Source organism: Hemicordylus capensis, chromosome 5 (genome assembly GCF_027244095.1).
Source record: "Hemicordylus capensis ecotype Gifberg chromosome 5, rHemCap1.1.pri, whole genome shotgun sequence".
In the NCBI taxonomy this organism is placed as follows: Eukaryota; Metazoa; Chordata; class Lepidosauria; order Squamata; family Cordylidae; genus Hemicordylus; species Hemicordylus capensis.
In genome coordinates this window covers 196086403-196103691 of record NC_069661.1, presented here as the reverse complement: position 1 = coordinate 196103691, position 17289 = coordinate 196086403, and the positions used below count along the sequence as shown (strand labels likewise).

At 42.0% G+C, this 17289-nt stretch overlaps 1 protein-coding gene across 1 annotated transcript in view; it reads right to left on the bottom strand.

The window, feature by feature from the left end:
• Nucleotides 1-17289, bottom strand: part of PTPRQ (protein tyrosine phosphatase receptor type Q) — a 230805-nt gene that overhangs the window by 212576 nt on the left and 940 nt on the right. Inside the window, exons 2-8 of the mRNA XM_053258033.1 lie at nucleotides 16456-16642; nucleotides 16058-16342; nucleotides 14332-14610; nucleotides 10595-10864; nucleotides 5195-5455; nucleotides 2248-2378; nucleotides 696-825 (exon numbers count right to left, since the gene is read on the bottom strand). Coding sequence (XP_053114008.1) covers nucleotides 696-825; nucleotides 2248-2378; nucleotides 5195-5455; nucleotides 10595-10864; nucleotides 14332-14610; nucleotides 16058-16342; nucleotides 16456-16642 — 1543 coding nt within the window. The remainder of the gene's footprint in view (nucleotides 1-695; nucleotides 826-2247; nucleotides 2379-5194; nucleotides 5456-10594; nucleotides 10865-14331; nucleotides 14611-16057; nucleotides 16343-16455; nucleotides 16643-17289) is intronic.

The window sequence follows — 17289 nt, the reverse complement described above, 5'->3', positions numbered from 1 at the left end:
CAAAATATCTTTGCCCTGCTGAAGGCAGGCAATCAATGCAGGAAAGACATGATCAAACTGAGTACACCCCCTCTAACATCGTAGCTGCTTTACTGATGTGCTGACACCATGCTCACAGTCTGGTGACGCGAGCAGAATGGAGCTTGCTGGAATGCAGCCTAGAAGGACTAGGAAGGGGGAGAGGTTCCTCTGCCCAGAAGCCAGAGGCTGCCAAACCACAGTTTATCTATTATCTGTGGCATGATTCTCGGCTTCACAGATTAACCACGGCTTCGTCTACCTGAGATTTAACACTATGTCCAAATGTAGAGAAAACATTCCCTATTGAGTCTACTAAACCTATCCCAACAATTCCTATTAATAAAGAGTGTGAGGCTAGTGATGCCTGAGAAAACACTTCTTATTCTTAAAACACAAATTTTCATAGGATGAAACTGGATTTATTAGATGCATAAGCATTGGAAAGCATTTATTGTTACAGTCACAAAGTCGTCAAACTGACTCCCCTCGTTTCCTTTTCCAATTAAGTCACCATACAGAATTTTGTAATAAGAACTAGTCCTCTGTATCAGGCTATCAAAAGTTGTAACATGGGAAGTGACATCCATGTAACATCTTTGTAATATTCAAACAACCAGAAGTATCACGGACATAACTTTCACTTTTGTTGAATTATTATAAAGGCAACCTCTTACCTGTATCTATTTGTATCCTTACAGGAAGGCTGTCCTTGTATCCTTCTTTTTCAGTTTTCACTGTAAAATTATATTGCATGCCAGGGATCAGACTGGAAAATTCTGCCATTTCTTTTGTGACTTTTTGAACCTTTAAATCAAGCAGAAGTAGTGTCTGCTGTGTGGTTTTGAATGGGTGTGTATGTATATGTGTGTATACATACAATGCATGTACAACTCTTATAGTCAACATATATTTATTTACTTTATTCATTCATTCCTTTCATTTATGTACCGCCCATCCAAAAATGGTTCAAATGTTGTGGCTTCATCCTGCACATATTCATTGCTTGGCATTCTGAGGGAATGTGATATGCACCCAATAACTCCTGCAGTCAACATGCACTTGACTTCATCCTGCACATGTTCATCACTGTTTCAATTCACACTTCAGGATCTGTGCAGGTTGAATGTCAGGACTAATGTACTTTTTTTGCCTCTCCCTCCTTAACAAGCACACAAATACTATATTAAATACAATCATAGAATACTAAACCAAATATTAAAACACTAAATTACTATATAATATAACAAAATATTATATATTATGCTGGTGGCCTTCTCTGTGGCCACCCCTCTTCTTTGGAACACTCTTCCCCCCAAGATTCGTTCAGCCCCCTCCCTAGCTGCTTTTAAGGCCCTTCTTAAGAACTACCTGTTTCACCAGGTGTTTGCCCTTTATTTCTGGTTTTTTAATTTGTTTTTAATTGTTATTGGTTTTGTTGTTGTTCACTGTCTAGAGTCTTTGGAGGAGGCAGTATATAAGAAAATTTTAATAAATAAATAAATGATAAATAATATAACATACTTTAATATAATATGGAGCCCTTTCACATGATCATCTGGGGGAGGGGAAAACTCTTATCCTGATCCCCACAGATGAGCAGAACTTTCATTTGGCTCTGCTAACTCACCCCACACAATTCAGGCAGCTGTGGGATCCGTTCTTAAAAAATGTAGCTGGGTCCTCCAAGGATCAAGCGAAGTATGCCATAATGCATTGTGTTCACAGTAGAGAGTAAGATCTCAGTACAGCAAGAGCTCTCTCGTGCCTGGCCCCTCTAGCCACAGAACTCTATAACAAACATGTCTGCCAGCTGCCGATTATAGCTTCAACCAGCGAATTCAACACGATCAAGCTCTGAGGTATGGCAGCTACTATTTTCATCCTACCTCAGTAAAAATCAAGGTAAAAAAATTGGGCTACCCACATCTGAGTGGGATGAGTTGTTGGAGGGCTCTCCTTGAGTTCTTATGAGCAGAAATAGGTGGGTTTGCCACCACCTTGTTTCTGATCATGAGAATAAGCCCATTGAGTGCTTAGCAAGTACGCAAATACTAAACCAAATATAGAAGACCTACCATCTGGACGTATTCAAATATCAGTTGAAACAAGTACAAACAGCTTTATTATAGTAAAATATTTGTGTTGGTTCATAGGTTTTTAAATTTGCTATAATGCTCTAAATAGCAATAACTTCCGTGGTTATATATTATTTGTTTTTAAACATACCATAAAAGTACCTGCAGAATTTATGCATGTTACTTCATACTGCTGAAAACTTCCATCTGCTTGGTCCCAAATAATCTGTATGGAAACATTTCTAACTTTGCCTTCACGTACATTTAGTGGAACTGCAAGACCTACAAAGAACATAAAACATGCACATCACACATTACATTTATCATGTCATCCTAAAAAAACTGGATAAATGTTTGAGCTCTTTGGATTCCTGCCATTATCCAGATGCACAATAAGAGACCCTACACCAGCTGCTTTTGTCAGCTCTTGCACTTGGTTTATTTCAATCTACGAGTTACCTTCTATTTTCAAAAATAGTTTTGAAATAAATAATTTATAGATTTTCCAGATAACATGGGAGAAAATATCAACTTTCCTTCTGAAATACCCTAGAACAGGTATGGGCAAATTCTATATTATTGGGAACAATTATATTTCCTAAACATTAGTCAAGGAACAGGAACAATCTAAACCCCTCCCTAGGACTCCATAACAAGATTGACATCACCCAGTGATAGTTGACGGGTTGGAGCTGACTGTAAGGACATAGCTCCCTTCTGCACTGCCCCTCCCCTTGATCACCACTCATCATTGTCCAGTTACTACTTTTTGCCTCACTTCACAAGCCCCCACTGACATCACCATGCAGTAAGGGGTTCACATACACTCAGGCACAAATGAGATCATCAACTGCGGGGTCTGAGGAACTTTGGTATGGACATTTTTTTTTTTTAAGGTTTTTTTATCACCTGAAAACTACCAGTTGGTAAGACCACTCCTGCCTTGGAGATTAAGGGAAGCATCTTGACTTCTGTGAGTGAAAGACATTCTGTTTGCACAAGGGGAAAGGGACACTTTTTGCTGATCTCCTCTTCCGCCCTGCACACACTAAATATATGCTCAAGGGACCCCCAACACACAAGGACATATTTTAATAGGGCATGTGGTGAACACCCTGGTTGAATTGGGACCAGCACTGAGGCTCCAAAGGGCTAAGTTTAGGCCTGTATCTGGGATTGTCATTTTGCAAGAAACTGGAGTGTGAGCTTTAGCTCTGCTGAGCCAAAGTAATGGAATGATATTGTTTATTCTATATTCAAGGCCTGACAAGAGGGGAAAAGATTTGCCCATCCCTGCTCTGAAACTTATTTATGCATTGTGCTATGCCAAGGGTAATCATGGGACCCAGCTTGAAATTTGCAGATGTTGAGAGTAATCGTATTTAGAAGGTCTTAGGAAGCAACACATAGATATCACTACCTACATATTTTAGGGGTACATTACATATACACACAACTAATTCCTGAAACACTTTGCATGTTATCTCTTAACACATTTCTTGGGACTAAAAGGTGACAACTCTGCTTTGAGCTGCCCACAAACCTGTCAATCTGGACAGAGACAGAAATGTTTTGAGAACATCAAAAGGGAAACAGCTCCATCTGATTCAGTAAACAAGTGCCAGAACCCCAAGAATGGTAGACTCCTCCACCAAATATAGTAAGAGAGTTCTGGGGGAACCGGACTGGCTGATATCAGAATGGAGACACAGAGATAAATGATATGACTGTTTCTGATATGAAATATGGATAACGGGCCTGGGAAAAGGTATAAAGGAGCCAAATACACACAGACAGGAGGGGGGTTGGACAGGGAGGAAGAGATGAAGTGGGGGAATCTCTCCACCCAACCTGCCCACCAGCACCCGGTAAGGGAGAGCATGCAGGGAAGGTATGTTCTCACTAAGATTGGAGGGACTTCCATTCCTGCATATTCGATTACTCTGCCAAGCCACCTGGACCATTGGGAAACTCTCTGTGCACTCAAGATCTCCATTCCTGAGTCTCAGAGCCAACGCTGGCCTACGGGATCCGGTAAATATATTTGCAGACATTGCCTTCAGCCCAGCATCTTCTAAACTAACGTCCTTGCCCAACTGCTCCCTCCTTGTCCTATGGATCTTTCTCTCCCCCTTCTGCTTCCCAGAGAAGTCTCTGTCTCTTCCTTAGCCTGTGCCTGTCAGCTTTCAGTGAGTCAGCTTACTCCCTTCAGCTTGCTCTCCCCCATCCCTCCTCTGCTTTCTCTGTTCTTATCACATTCACTCTGGACTGTTGGCCCGAGGCCAAAATGGACACCTCCTCCCTTCTCTGCTTTTCCCTCTTCACCCATTCCCTCTGCTTTTCTCAAGCCTGAATCTTTGCTCTCCTTTTTCCTTCTCGCTGCTTAAAACCAAAGCTGTAATGTTGTGTCTTAGCTAAAGAACAGCTGCAAGATAACACATACACAGGGTTCATTGCTAGTGAGGGAGAATGATTTTAACTGCTATTGAAAACACTACATTACATTGGGGAAGAAAACAATTGATTGATTTTGCTTGTGTGCTTAATTGCTTAGATCTAACCACCTGCCTTAATAAAACTTATGAAACTATAGTCATGTGTGACATCTATTCTTCTCCTCACCCTCGATTGCTCCATGACCTCAAAACCGAACCAGGAGTAGCCTCTGTTGGCTAAGTTGGGAGGGGTTGTGTGCTCCCTCTCTCCCTTGCAGGGAGAGTGTACCGCCTGCTCACCACAGGCACAGGGAGGGCATTGCAGCCTGCTCACAACAGACAAAGGGAGTTGGAGAGAGAGAGATCAGTGAAATGCACCTCTACTTCCGTGTTTGAGTAGAATATCTTCTGCTCGTGGATATACTAGTCAAGGAGTTGCCCTAATTGTTATTGGCTATGGCCTTTTGGGGACAACAACTTATTTCATCAGATAAAATACAGCAATGCATTCTACAACTGTAAACAACATAATTAGAAGCAACCCACACAGGCACTTACACATAGCTATAACCAATACAAAATATGGACTAGACAAATTAACACATACCATAACAATTCACATTGAAGAATAAGAACATAAACATATAATCTTGAGTAACTCACATGTTCTTACAGCTGGCAGATGATATACAGAACTTAACATATATCCACTAGTTGTGGCAATGAAGAAATCATATTCTGTGCCTGGTATCAAGTTATCTAGAGTTACTTTTCCATCAGTCAGTAAAGTCAATGTTACATTAGGGCCACCTTGACTCATGACATGTATGCCATCAAATACTCCAGCAACAGGCATTTGAACAAATAAAATCACGTAATTACTATAAACATCATAAGGGATGGCAATTTGTACTGGTTTCGGTTCTAGAATGGCAACAGAAAGGGGGGGGGGAGTAGATAAAATGTGTTACAGTTGCAAATAACAGAACAAGTGAGGACCAGATTTATAGAACAAAGTGATAGACACTAATGGAATAGGTTGTCATGTTTTATATTTTTAGATACAATATACTGACTGCACACTCTGCTCTTAAGCTACTCTGTAGCTGACACAAACTCTATTCATTTCAGTGGAACTAACTGGAGGGACTAAAGCTGAACATCCAAGCCATTCAGAAAATTGATAAGGCCACCAATCTAGTGGTCTAGCACCTGGGAGAGGAGTTAATGGCCCCATTCTCATGACCAAGAATTGGAGCATAGCAGGCAGCAAACTCAGATAATATTGCCCTTGAGAGTCCACAAGAAGTCCTCCAACTCAGTCCACTCAAATGTGGGTAGCCCAGATCCTGAACCTGGGTTTTTACTGAGGTAGGATGAAAAGAGGAGTAGTCCTACCTGGGTGTTTGCACATGTGCTGGCACTTCCCTTTCTCTGCAGCTCCCTCCCAGTACACAGCCACCATGTTTGTCATAGAGTGCTACAGCTAGAGGGGCCAAGCACAGGAGAGTTGCTGGTTAACTGAGGGCTGCCTGTCTACTGGAAGTGCAATGCATTCTGGGATACTTCCTTCAATGCTTAGAGGAACTGTTCCCTCTAAGGTGTGTCCATGTGCACCAACTTCTATGCCCCCGCGCAGCAGTTTCTGGCAGGCACACAGTCTCTGCTGTGCCCGCCACTGCCTGGCATCCTGTTTCCCCACCCCCCAGGCAGGAAGCACTGCCATGCTTTCTCCCTCTCCCCGGCCAGGTTGCCACCACGCCACTGCCACTCCCTAACCCCTGCCAGGCCTCCTCCTTCTCCAGTTCCAGCTGCAGATTTCACAAGGTCCGCAGAAGGAGCAGCCAAAGAAGAACAAAAGCAAGAGGACAGGAGGCGGAGGCTTGCTCCCTCCACCAGTGGCTGCAGATGGAGCAACCAGAGGAGAACAGGAGAGAGGCTAACTGGCAGCTCCCCCCACCAGCGGCTCCCCCTGGCAGCCCAGAAAGAGCCCAGAGAGACCAGAGCTGGGGGCCTGAGGGAGGATGGGAGGTGGTGGCGGCTGTTCTTGCCTCTCACCTGAACTGACTAGAGAGCCTCAGGCAAACCCCTTTGCATTTGCCCACCATGTGTAATATGGTGATGATAATACGAATCTAACTTACAGGGCTGTTCTAAGGGGTACAAAGAGAATGTAAAGTATGTGATACTTTTTGAACAAGCTGCAGTACTAGCTAGTATGGTTACTGTCCCTGGGCTATCGTCGTTGCAGGGCTCCACTTCACTCACTCACTCTTCCATCACCCTTTATACCCAAGTGCAGCTCTCCCTCTATAGTTTATTCCTTTGGGGTTTTTCTTTGAAGCCAGAAGGTTTGGTCTGGGGTCACATGGGGAGGCCAGTCATTTGGCTTCCTTGCCTGCCTCCCACACCTAGTGATCAGCTGAGGGGCATGCAAGCCTCCCAGCAGAATTGTTATGTTGGGAAGACAGGCAAGGAGCAAGGTTACTTGGCCAAGTCAGTTGGAACATGTTAAGGAATCTCCACCCGCATTTCTCTTAGTGAGACTATGGATGGGGTTGTTGCTCAGTGGCAGTGCAATGCTTTGCATGGCATCTCCAGGTAGTGCTGGAAAAAAATCCCTGTTTGAAATCCTGGAAAGTTGTTGCCAGTACGTGTAGACAATACTGACATATACGGACCAAGTGTCTGACTCTGTATGAACAAGTTTCTTGTTTGTTCATATGTTCAGTAATTTATTTCATTGGAAACGAGGACCTTGCTAGGTTAAGGGACCCTTCTAGGTTGGGGAACAATATGCTGCTTGACGAAGGTGAATAGAGCACTACCAAAATACCTTTAACTCAGAGCCCTAAATGCCATATTATCAGTCCATCATCACACTGAGTCCACAGTCCAGATGCCTTGGGGCATTCGTGATCTGCAACTATATGCTGATTGTTTCTAACTTGTAATTGTTTTCCTAAACTATTGATAGCTAGGAAGGAGACTTTATTGCAAATTTCTGAACTTAAAAGTTATAATCACAAAGATAGCATTGGGTTGAATATTATTGGCTCCCATATTGGAGCCATTGATCATCCTTTGAATAGAAGGCTAAAGCAAAGGAACTGGTAAAGAAATGCATGGTGGATTTATTTTTCCTATTTGGTATTCTTATTGGAAGAGACTCTTCTCCAGATAAGATCATTTTTGCTGCTATTCCCATTGAACTGAGCATAACTAGCACCCTTGGAGAATACTAAAGGCTGACGTCATGAACAAAGGAATGCTTTAACTGGGTGAGCTAATGATAGTCCACCCCTCACTTTAACTGGGCTTTCCCCAATGGGGGAGGGAGTGAAAAATTTTTGCACACCATGCTTTGCGCAGCACAATAATTATTAAATGATGTGTATGTGTGTGTGTGTGAGAGAGAGAGAGAGAGTTATGTGTGCACACTGCCTTGAGGCTGCTGCACAAGACAAAACTCTTTCCACTCAATAATTATAAAAATTAGAGGGAACACTGCTCGTAGGACCCAGCTTCCTTTTTCCATAATGGAGACTGTGGATGCAATGAATGTCTGAGTGTTGAGTTTGCAGACTGAAATGGAGGATCTGCCATCTGTGGGAATCAGGGTAGGAGTTCTTCGTACCTCAAACCACTCCCAGATGCTCATATGAAAGACCAATGTTTCACCAGATGCTCAAATCTCAACTATCTTAAATATTGTTATTCTTGCATGATACAGATTTGGGGATGGTTCATATGTGCATTACTCTAAAGGTATTTCAGCAACCACAGAGCAGCTACATCAGCTCAACTTCACAATCATATTTGACAGAATGGCAACTGATGCAGCAGGCTGAAGCTGCTCCATTTACTTAGACATGATCTCCATAGCTATTCTGGTGAAAAATATTCAGGACACAACTATGCTTTTTTAAAAAAAATTGTCATGACAGTTTGCAAAAACAACAACAACAAAGTAATGTTTCTCAACCTACATTTCAGAATAGTGGCTGATATCCTGACCACTGAAGCATGTGTGGTTTGAGGGACCATGGGTTAGAGGGGGTATAAAAATTTGCTAAATAAATAAATAAATAATGGGGGCATGACTGGAGTCCTCACACAACTCTCCCATTCTCCCTGCATAATAGGGATGTGAGAATCGATTTGGGTACAAAATGATTTGTACCCGAATCTAGCTGTTTTGGGTGATTTGTAGAGAGAACAAATTGCCCCTATGCTCAATTGCTCAGATTTGGGTACAAAACAAATCGCCCAGATTCAGACCCAAAATAATTTGGAGATTTGGACCTCCATTTTGTAGCCACACTGGGTTGGGTGGTACTGCCCAATGGGTGGAATCTACCACCCAAATTTCAAATAAATTGGCCAAAGGGGTGTGAACTTTAACAAATTTTTGAAGCTTGTGCATCTTTAAGCTTTTCCCCATAGGGAATAATGGGGATTTCAGCAGCCCCATAACTCTGTGTGGGGGACACCAGGGTGTCCCAGAGTGGGTTGTGATAGGTGGTAGTTTCAAATGAATGGAAAGAACCTACCACCCAAATTTCAAAGAAATTGGGCAAAGGGGTGATTTTTAACACATTTCTGAGGTTTGCATATCTTTAAGCTTTTCCCCCAGGGAGTAATGGGGATTTCAGCAGACCCATAACTCCACATGGGGGGCACCAGGGTAGCCCAGAGTGGGTTGTGGTGTAGTGCACACGGGGTGCCAACCACTTCCCAAACCACAAGCCCATGGGGTTCAGGGTTTTGTTGTTATTTTCCATTTCTGAGGTGTTCTGAAAGTGGATTCTTTGGTGCAAAATAACAGTGGATTCTCTGGTCATTCATCATAAGATGAATGTCTATCTCCGAATGTAGGTCATTCACCAGGGTGACCAAGGCACTTTCTGTACCATATCCAAGCCGGAAGCCATGACGGAAAGGATTCAAGTAATCAGTTTCATTCAGGACTGACGGGAACTGAGAAGCCACCATGTGCTCCAATACCTTGCCCTAGAATGGAAGATTAGAAACTGGCCAGATGTTGTTTAAGGTGGTTGAGTCCAACGAGGACTTTTTCCAAGAGTGGTCTAATTACTCCTTCTTTTAACATAGGCTACCACCCTGATTCAGGCAGGCATTTACTATCCCTGCTACCCATGGACCAGTCCCTCTCTGGCCACCTTCACCACCCACAAAGGGCAAGGATCAAGCACACATGTGGTAAGTCCCAGACTTCCAAGCAGCCTGTCCACCTCCTCAGGCAACACAATCTGAAAAGTATCCGATCTAATAGGACCAGATGTTACATCGGCAACATTCAGTTCTGGTTCTGCAAAAATCTTATCATCAAATTGATTGTCTTTGGGGCCCACACTGTGTAGCCCCCAAACCACTCAAAAAAACTCCACTGGATGACATTGAGCAGATGCAATGCTGGCAGAATATTAAGATATCTTCACTCCCATTACCACCACAGAATAGGCTCTAAGATGGGCTCTAGCCTGTGTTTGATAATGTTCGTTCCGAGTTTTCCACAAAGGGCACTCAAGCCATCTATTGGTCTGCTTCATTGCCCACAACTCTCCTGTATACCAAGGGGTCGCTTGGACTCGGTGGGTTGGGAGAGGGAGCCTAAGTGCAATCATGGCAATCGCCTGACTCACTTCATCATACCAGAGATAGAGCAGAGTTGATCATCTGCTCTCTCAGCAAATCCCCCAGAGCCATCAGGAATCCATTAGGATTCTTAAGGATTTTTGGGAGGACCATCCATTGGGAGAAACGTCTTAATGATAACAGCAGTTTGTCAATAGAACCAATAACCTGGGGATGGGAAGGGCTCTCTCTTGCTAAAAATATTCAGGCAGAGGCTGCACAGACATCCACCTCTGGATTTCTTGCACTACTCTGGGGCTTGGACTATGGCCTATAAGGACAATTCTATGATTAGTATATTATTACTATATACTAATTTTAGCCCAGGACAGTGAACTTGAGGAGCCCAGTGTTCAAAACTTAATAACAGCAATATATACATTAATCAGTCATAAAATTTCTTACTAAGGGTGCATTGAATTGTCTTTAGATCACTCCTATTTCCGTTGAATACTGAGGCTACTCCTATTTCATAAGTCATTCCAGGAATTAGATGTTCAATTTTAAATCTTTCTGTGTTGTTTATTAAAAACATCATGCTTTTATCCATGACAGCAGATGATTTTGCCTGAATATAGGATTCCTGGCCCTCTTGTGGTAGTTTCCAGTAAATAACTACATAGTCCTCTCCTACATCATCTGGATGGATAAATATGTTGGTTGGTGGGCTGACACCTAAGGGAAAAGAAATATTGACAGTCAAAATTATTCCTTATTTCATTGCTTTCCTACAGTCATATAGTGATGATAATAAAAATATTTTATAACATTCATGTTTCTTCTTGGTGGCTAATATTGGGAGGATTAGATACATTGTAATGTAAGTTCTCTACATTACAACGTGATGTGCTTTTAACATTTGATGTGCTTCTAACATTTTAAACTTTAGTTGGAATGAAAAGGTTATTTTTTATTTGCTCTCTAAATATTTAAAAATATATTTTAAAAAATTAAAATCCTTTTAAAATATAAAAATATTAAGACCAGTTAATCATAACTAAGCACTATTGAAATACATGAGACAAGTTAATCATGACAAATTTAAGTCCCATTAAGTTTCAATGGGCTTTAATCATGACTGACATAGTCTGGATACTGCCCACTGTTGTCTGAAATGAGTCCCTTCCCCCTCCCGAGTGTACTCAGAAACACAATTGTTGCATTAACACTGTGCTGCAAGTCTGACTGCTTGTATCAAGGATACTAAAAGCTTGTTAACTGCATGCTCCATCACACAATCTATATATTTAATTCTCTTGGGAGCACCCGTCGCTAATCCCATGTGTGGCAGCTCTCGTGAGAGCTGCCGATTAGCGACGGGGGACCGTGTGGCGGGGAGAAGTGGTGGCCCAGCAAATGGCCGGCCGCCGGGGGAGGTGGGGAGAAGACAGGCGTCTGGTGCACAGGCGAGCGGCCCTGGTAGGCGGCTGGGGAAGCCGCAACCAGCAAGTGGGCCCAGCAGATGGCAGGCACAAATGGCAGGCACAAATGGCAGGAGGGTGGGTGGCCGGAGCGGCTGCGACCGGTGGGCGGAGTGACAAATGGCAGGCGGCCACAGCGGCTGCAAATGGCAGGCGGGCTCGGCGGGCGGGCGGCCACAGCGGCCACGACCGGTGGGCAGGCAACCACAGCGGCTGTGACTGGCAGGGAAGAAGAAGAAGAAGAAGAAGGCAGCTGCAGGCAGGGGGAGAAGAAGAGGGGTGGCAAGCAAAAAAGCGGGGGCGGGGACTAAGGGCGCAGATGCTCTGCACCATATCAGTTAGTATCCTTAATTTCACATGGTAGCAAAATAATGCTCAGGATCATCCAACATAGATTAAAGTCCTGCGTGGAAAGGGAAATGCTGGATGTTCAAGCTGGTTTCAGAAAAGATCAAGGAACAAGAGACATCATTGCTGATGCACGCTGGATAATTGAGAAAGCCAAAGAATACCAGAAAGAAATCAATATGTGCTTTATTGACTACAGAAAAGGCTTCGATTGTGTTGACCATGTCAAGTTATGGAATATCCTTAGGAAAATGGACATCCCAGAAAACCGCATTGTTCTCATGAGAAACCTACACACAGGACACGAAGCCACGGTCCAGACAGAACATGGTGAAACACACTGGTTCCAGGTCGGCAAAGGAGTAAGACAAGGCTTTATACTTTTTCCTTATTTATTAAATTTATATGCTGAACATATACTAAGAAAAGCTGGATTGGAAGAAGATGAGCGTGGTTTTAAAGTTGGAGGAAGAAACATCAATAATCTGTGCTACGCTGGTGACACCACCCTGATAGCTGAGAATGTGCATGATCTGCAAGCTCTAGGAATGAAAGTCAAGAAGCAAAATGAAAAAATGTAACTACAACTAAATGTAAAGAAGACTAAACTAATGACAATCAGCCTCAGAATTGACAATGAAGACACTGATGTGGTGGGTAGCTTCTGCCTTTTAAGATCGACTGTCAACAGTAAAGGAACCAGCAATCAAGAAATATACCGCAACTAGCACTTGGTAGGGCTGCAATGATGGCCTTGGAAAGGATATTTAGATGCTGAGATATGTCTATACCTACAAAGATTAGAATCATTCAGACAATGGTTTTTCCCATGACACTCTACGGATGCAAAAGCTGGACTTTGAAGAAGCAAGATAGAAAAAGCATTGATGCTTTTGAACTTTAGTGCTGGAGAAGACTTTTGAGGATACCATGGACAGCCAGGTAAACAAACAAATGGATCACAGAACAGATCAATCCAGAATTTTCACTTGAGGTATAAATGACCAGGCTCAAACTATCATATTTTGGACACATTACGCGAAGATCCAGTTCCCTAGAGAAGTCCATAATGCTGGGAAAAGTTGAAGGAAAGAGAAGAAGAGGACGACCAGCAGCAAGGTGGATAGACTCAATTACAACAATGAATGTACCACTGAGAGACCCTAAAGGCCAAGTTGAAGACAGATAATCCTGGAGACAATCTATCTATGTGGTCGCTAAGAGTCGACATCGACTTGATGGCACTTTATCAATCAATCAATCAACTGCATGCTGGCTTGCATCCACTAGCTGCTGATATTCTGGAGCTACATCTACTAACTGAATGAGAGGCACCTTTTAAAGTGGTGCATACAGGTGAAACTCGGAAAATTAGAATATCGTGCAAAAGTCCATTAATTTCAGTAATGCAAATTAAAAGGTGAAACTGATATATGGGACAGATGCATTACATGCAAAGCGAGATAAGTCAAGCCTTAATTTGTTATAATTGTGATGATCATGGCGTACAGCTCATGAAAACCCCAAATCCACAATCCCAGAAAATTAGAATATTACATGGAACCAAGAAGACAAGGATTGAAGAAAAGACCGGACCTCTGAAAAGTATACAGTGTACTGTGCTTGATTGGCCAGCAAACTCGCCTGACCTGACCCCATAGAGAATCTATGGGGCATTGCCAAGAGAAGGATGAGAGACATGAGACCAAACAATGCAGAATTGCTGAAGGCCGCTAATGAAGCATCCTGGCCTTCCATAATACCTCATCAGTGCCACAGGCTGATAGCATCCATGCCACGCCGCATTGAGGCAGTAATTACTGCAAAAGGGGCCCAAACCAAGTACTGAATACATATGCATGCTTATACTTTTCAGAGGTACGATATTGTTCTATTCTTCAATCCTTGTATTATAACAAATTAAGGCTTGACTTATCTCGCTTTGCATGTAATGCATCTGTCTCATATATCAGTTTCACCTTTTAATTTGCATTACTGAAATTAATGGACTTTTGCACGATATTCTAATTTTCCGAGTTTCACCTGTATTTGGCGGAGGGTGAGCAACTGTCCCTATTAAGCCCAGCATAGCATTTATTTTGTAGCTGTTTCTGTTGCATTCTTTGTGTGTTTTCTTTAGCTGCGAGCCCTTTTGGGATAGGGAATCATCTTCTATTTTCTTTTAGTATGTAAACCTTTCTGAAAACTTGTGTTTGTTGGGGTGGGGGGGACACATATCTCTTACCTGAGATATACTATGAATTAATAGACTTTCATTTAGGTCTTAATGTTCCCCATGTATTATATAAACATATCCTATATCCACAAGCAGTTAAACACAATTATGTGGATTGTTTCCAAAATGGAAATTACCTGTTATTACTAGGATAGGATCCTCATGGCAGCTTAGAGTTCCTTTTTCAGCAATGCTCTGAAGGTGCAGCTGATATTGATGGTATGGTTTGAGCTTTTCAACTGTAGTAGAAGTCTTCCCCTTTTCAACTGTGAAGCTTTCTGTTGTCTTGTTGTCCAAGATGCTAACTAGGTAGTGATGAATAGAAGCATTGCATAAACTCACTGGAATGTCCCACTGCAAAGCTATTTCTGATGATGTCACCCTTGTTGCCTTTGTGTTGTGTACATGTAATGGTCCTGTTGATTAAAGGATGAGAAAACATAAATCTAATAGTTGATGGCATAAATGGCCCAGAGAACAATTTGTTATGGGGTGGCTAACAAGATGATGATGATGATTAAATACTGGTTGCTATATTGCACAATAGTACATCAGCCTAGTAATGTTGCATGCAAGTAAGTGCAAAACTTCTACCAATATTACACAAGAGTAAGCCCATTGGAAATAAAGGGTTGAAACAACAAAACCCAGAAACAACAAAACCCAGTACCCCATGGGTTAGCAACCCATGCGGGTGGTTGGCACCCTCGCTCTGGGCTACCCCAGCACCTCCAAGTGCAGTTATGGGGCTGCTGAAACCTCCATTCTTCCCTATGGAGAAAAACCTTAAAGCCACTTGTGGGGTGCTGGGGTGGCCCAGAGTGAGTGGTGGTCTAGTGCAAAGAGGGTGCCAACCACCCCCATGGGTTGCTAACCCATGGGGTACTGGGTTTTGTTGTTTATGAAGTGTTCTGAGTGTAGATTCTTTGGTAGCATATTAGATTTTCTATGACAAACCATGAATCCACTCTCATTGCTAACCTTAAAGACACATAAACTTCAAAAATCACTTAAAAATCAGCCCTTTGTTCAATTCCTTTCAAATAATTCTGATAGCTTTCTGGCCCCCCTTGGGCACTACCACCCACCATACTCTGCTCTAGGCCACCCCTTTCCCCCCGACGTGAAGCTATGCATTTGCTGCAATCCTCATTATTCCCTATGAGGAATTCCAAAATAATTTTAAAATTCACCAATAATCAGAGCAGTGTCCAATTGCCTTGGGTTTTTTGGGTGGTAGGCACCCCTGTCTGTCTACCACCCACCCCACTTTTGTGCCCCTAGGTGCTCCACAATAGGGGATATGGGCTGGTTCGGGTCCTATTATACCCTATGAGAAAAATAATTAAAAATATTTCAAATATTCATAAAAAATCATAGGGGTGTCCAATTGCTTCGGGGTTTGCATGGTTGTTGGCACCCATGGGTGCTCCACAATAAGGAATAATGGCCTGGTTTGAGTCCCATTATATCCTATGAGAAAGAAATATAAATAAATTTCAAATATTCATAAAAGATTGTACGAGTGTCCGATTGCTTTGGGGTTTGGGTGGTAGGTAGCCATGGGTGCCAGCTACCACCCCACCCACTTTTGGAGGTCCTAAGCAGTTTGAACTGGTTCAAATCGAACCACACCCTGGTTCGGTTCGAATTTGAACCTGCAGCTCGAACCTGATGGCTGGTTCATTTTGAATTCGAACCTCTGAACCACCCGGGTTCGAATTTGAACCGGTTTGCACATCCCTAATCTGAATTTCATTCAAGTTTTAACAAACATACTAAAACACATTGTAACGTTTTTCACAGACCATATATATTGCATGAGTACACACGGGGCTAATATTTTATAGTACTGTAACTTACTTGTCTCTACCATCACAATTGGATGTAAGCTAACTTGTGCTCCTTCAGGGCTCCTTGCTGACAATAAAAATTTATAGAAATGACCAGGGCACAACTGCAAAATTTTTGCATGTGTTGAATTCAGAGGAAACATTTCAAAATATTGTTCCAAATACTCAAAATCGTATTTAATCATGAGCTCAAATCCTGAATTAAACAATCCATTCAGACTGCTCCAAAAAAGTGATATTTCAGTTGCGCTGACATCCTGCACCTTAAATGTGAAGTTTTCAGGAACAGAAGACACTGAAAATGACATTTTAAAAAATTTAATTCAAATGCAAAATCTATGTAGACAGTTGAAACTTGTTTGTATTTAAAGTATCTTTAAGAACATTTTAATAACATAAAATAATTACATTCATATTCACAAATGTATGGCAATGGGATATAGCAGAAAAACCCAATGAAGAAATAATCTGGTCCAGCTGGATTTTTTTGGAAAGCATAACAATCAGTCTCATTTTCTGGTATCATTGGCAGAGGGGAGAGTTCAGCTTTCCCACGATATGGAGAATCGTCCGTCCATAAGGGATACCCTTCTTCCTAAAATAATCAAAATTAATGTAAGACATTTTTAAATTAAAATTTTAAAATAAACTGGCATATTGGTGAATTGCTCTGTACAATGCACCTGAAACATTTTAACCAATGCTCTTATTGACAAAGTTAGTCCCTGTTTAAGTATGTAATATTTATAAATCTGTCCTGATTATAATTACTTGACAAATTGTAGTTTGCTGAGAAGTAACATGTATTCCAGGTATGGGCATATTTCAGCATATAGTTTATTTTTCAAAATGTAAATTAATGAAACAGTTATGAAACAGAACCTAAGCCGCCAAGTATATGTTTACTAATAAACTCCATGTATGGAACTTCAGAGGAAAATGGAAAGTCTTCTTGCAGATTCGTATCCAGCTATTCTTGCAAATGCATAAAGTCAATTTCAATATTTCAATTTGGTGGGCGGGGGGTCCTTCTGTTTTGGGAACTCAAACTAATACTTCCAGGTTATCTTGGACTCAAACTAAACACACTCCATCCTTTCCCTCCCCTCAATGTGAAGTTGTTGAAAGTTATTGTAGAAAACAATGGTTGTGATCCAGTTTAGACCAATAGTATGTTGATGGAAAACTTAAGAGGATAATTACAAAAGTGCCACTACTTAATTTATTTCTGGGTAAATTTCA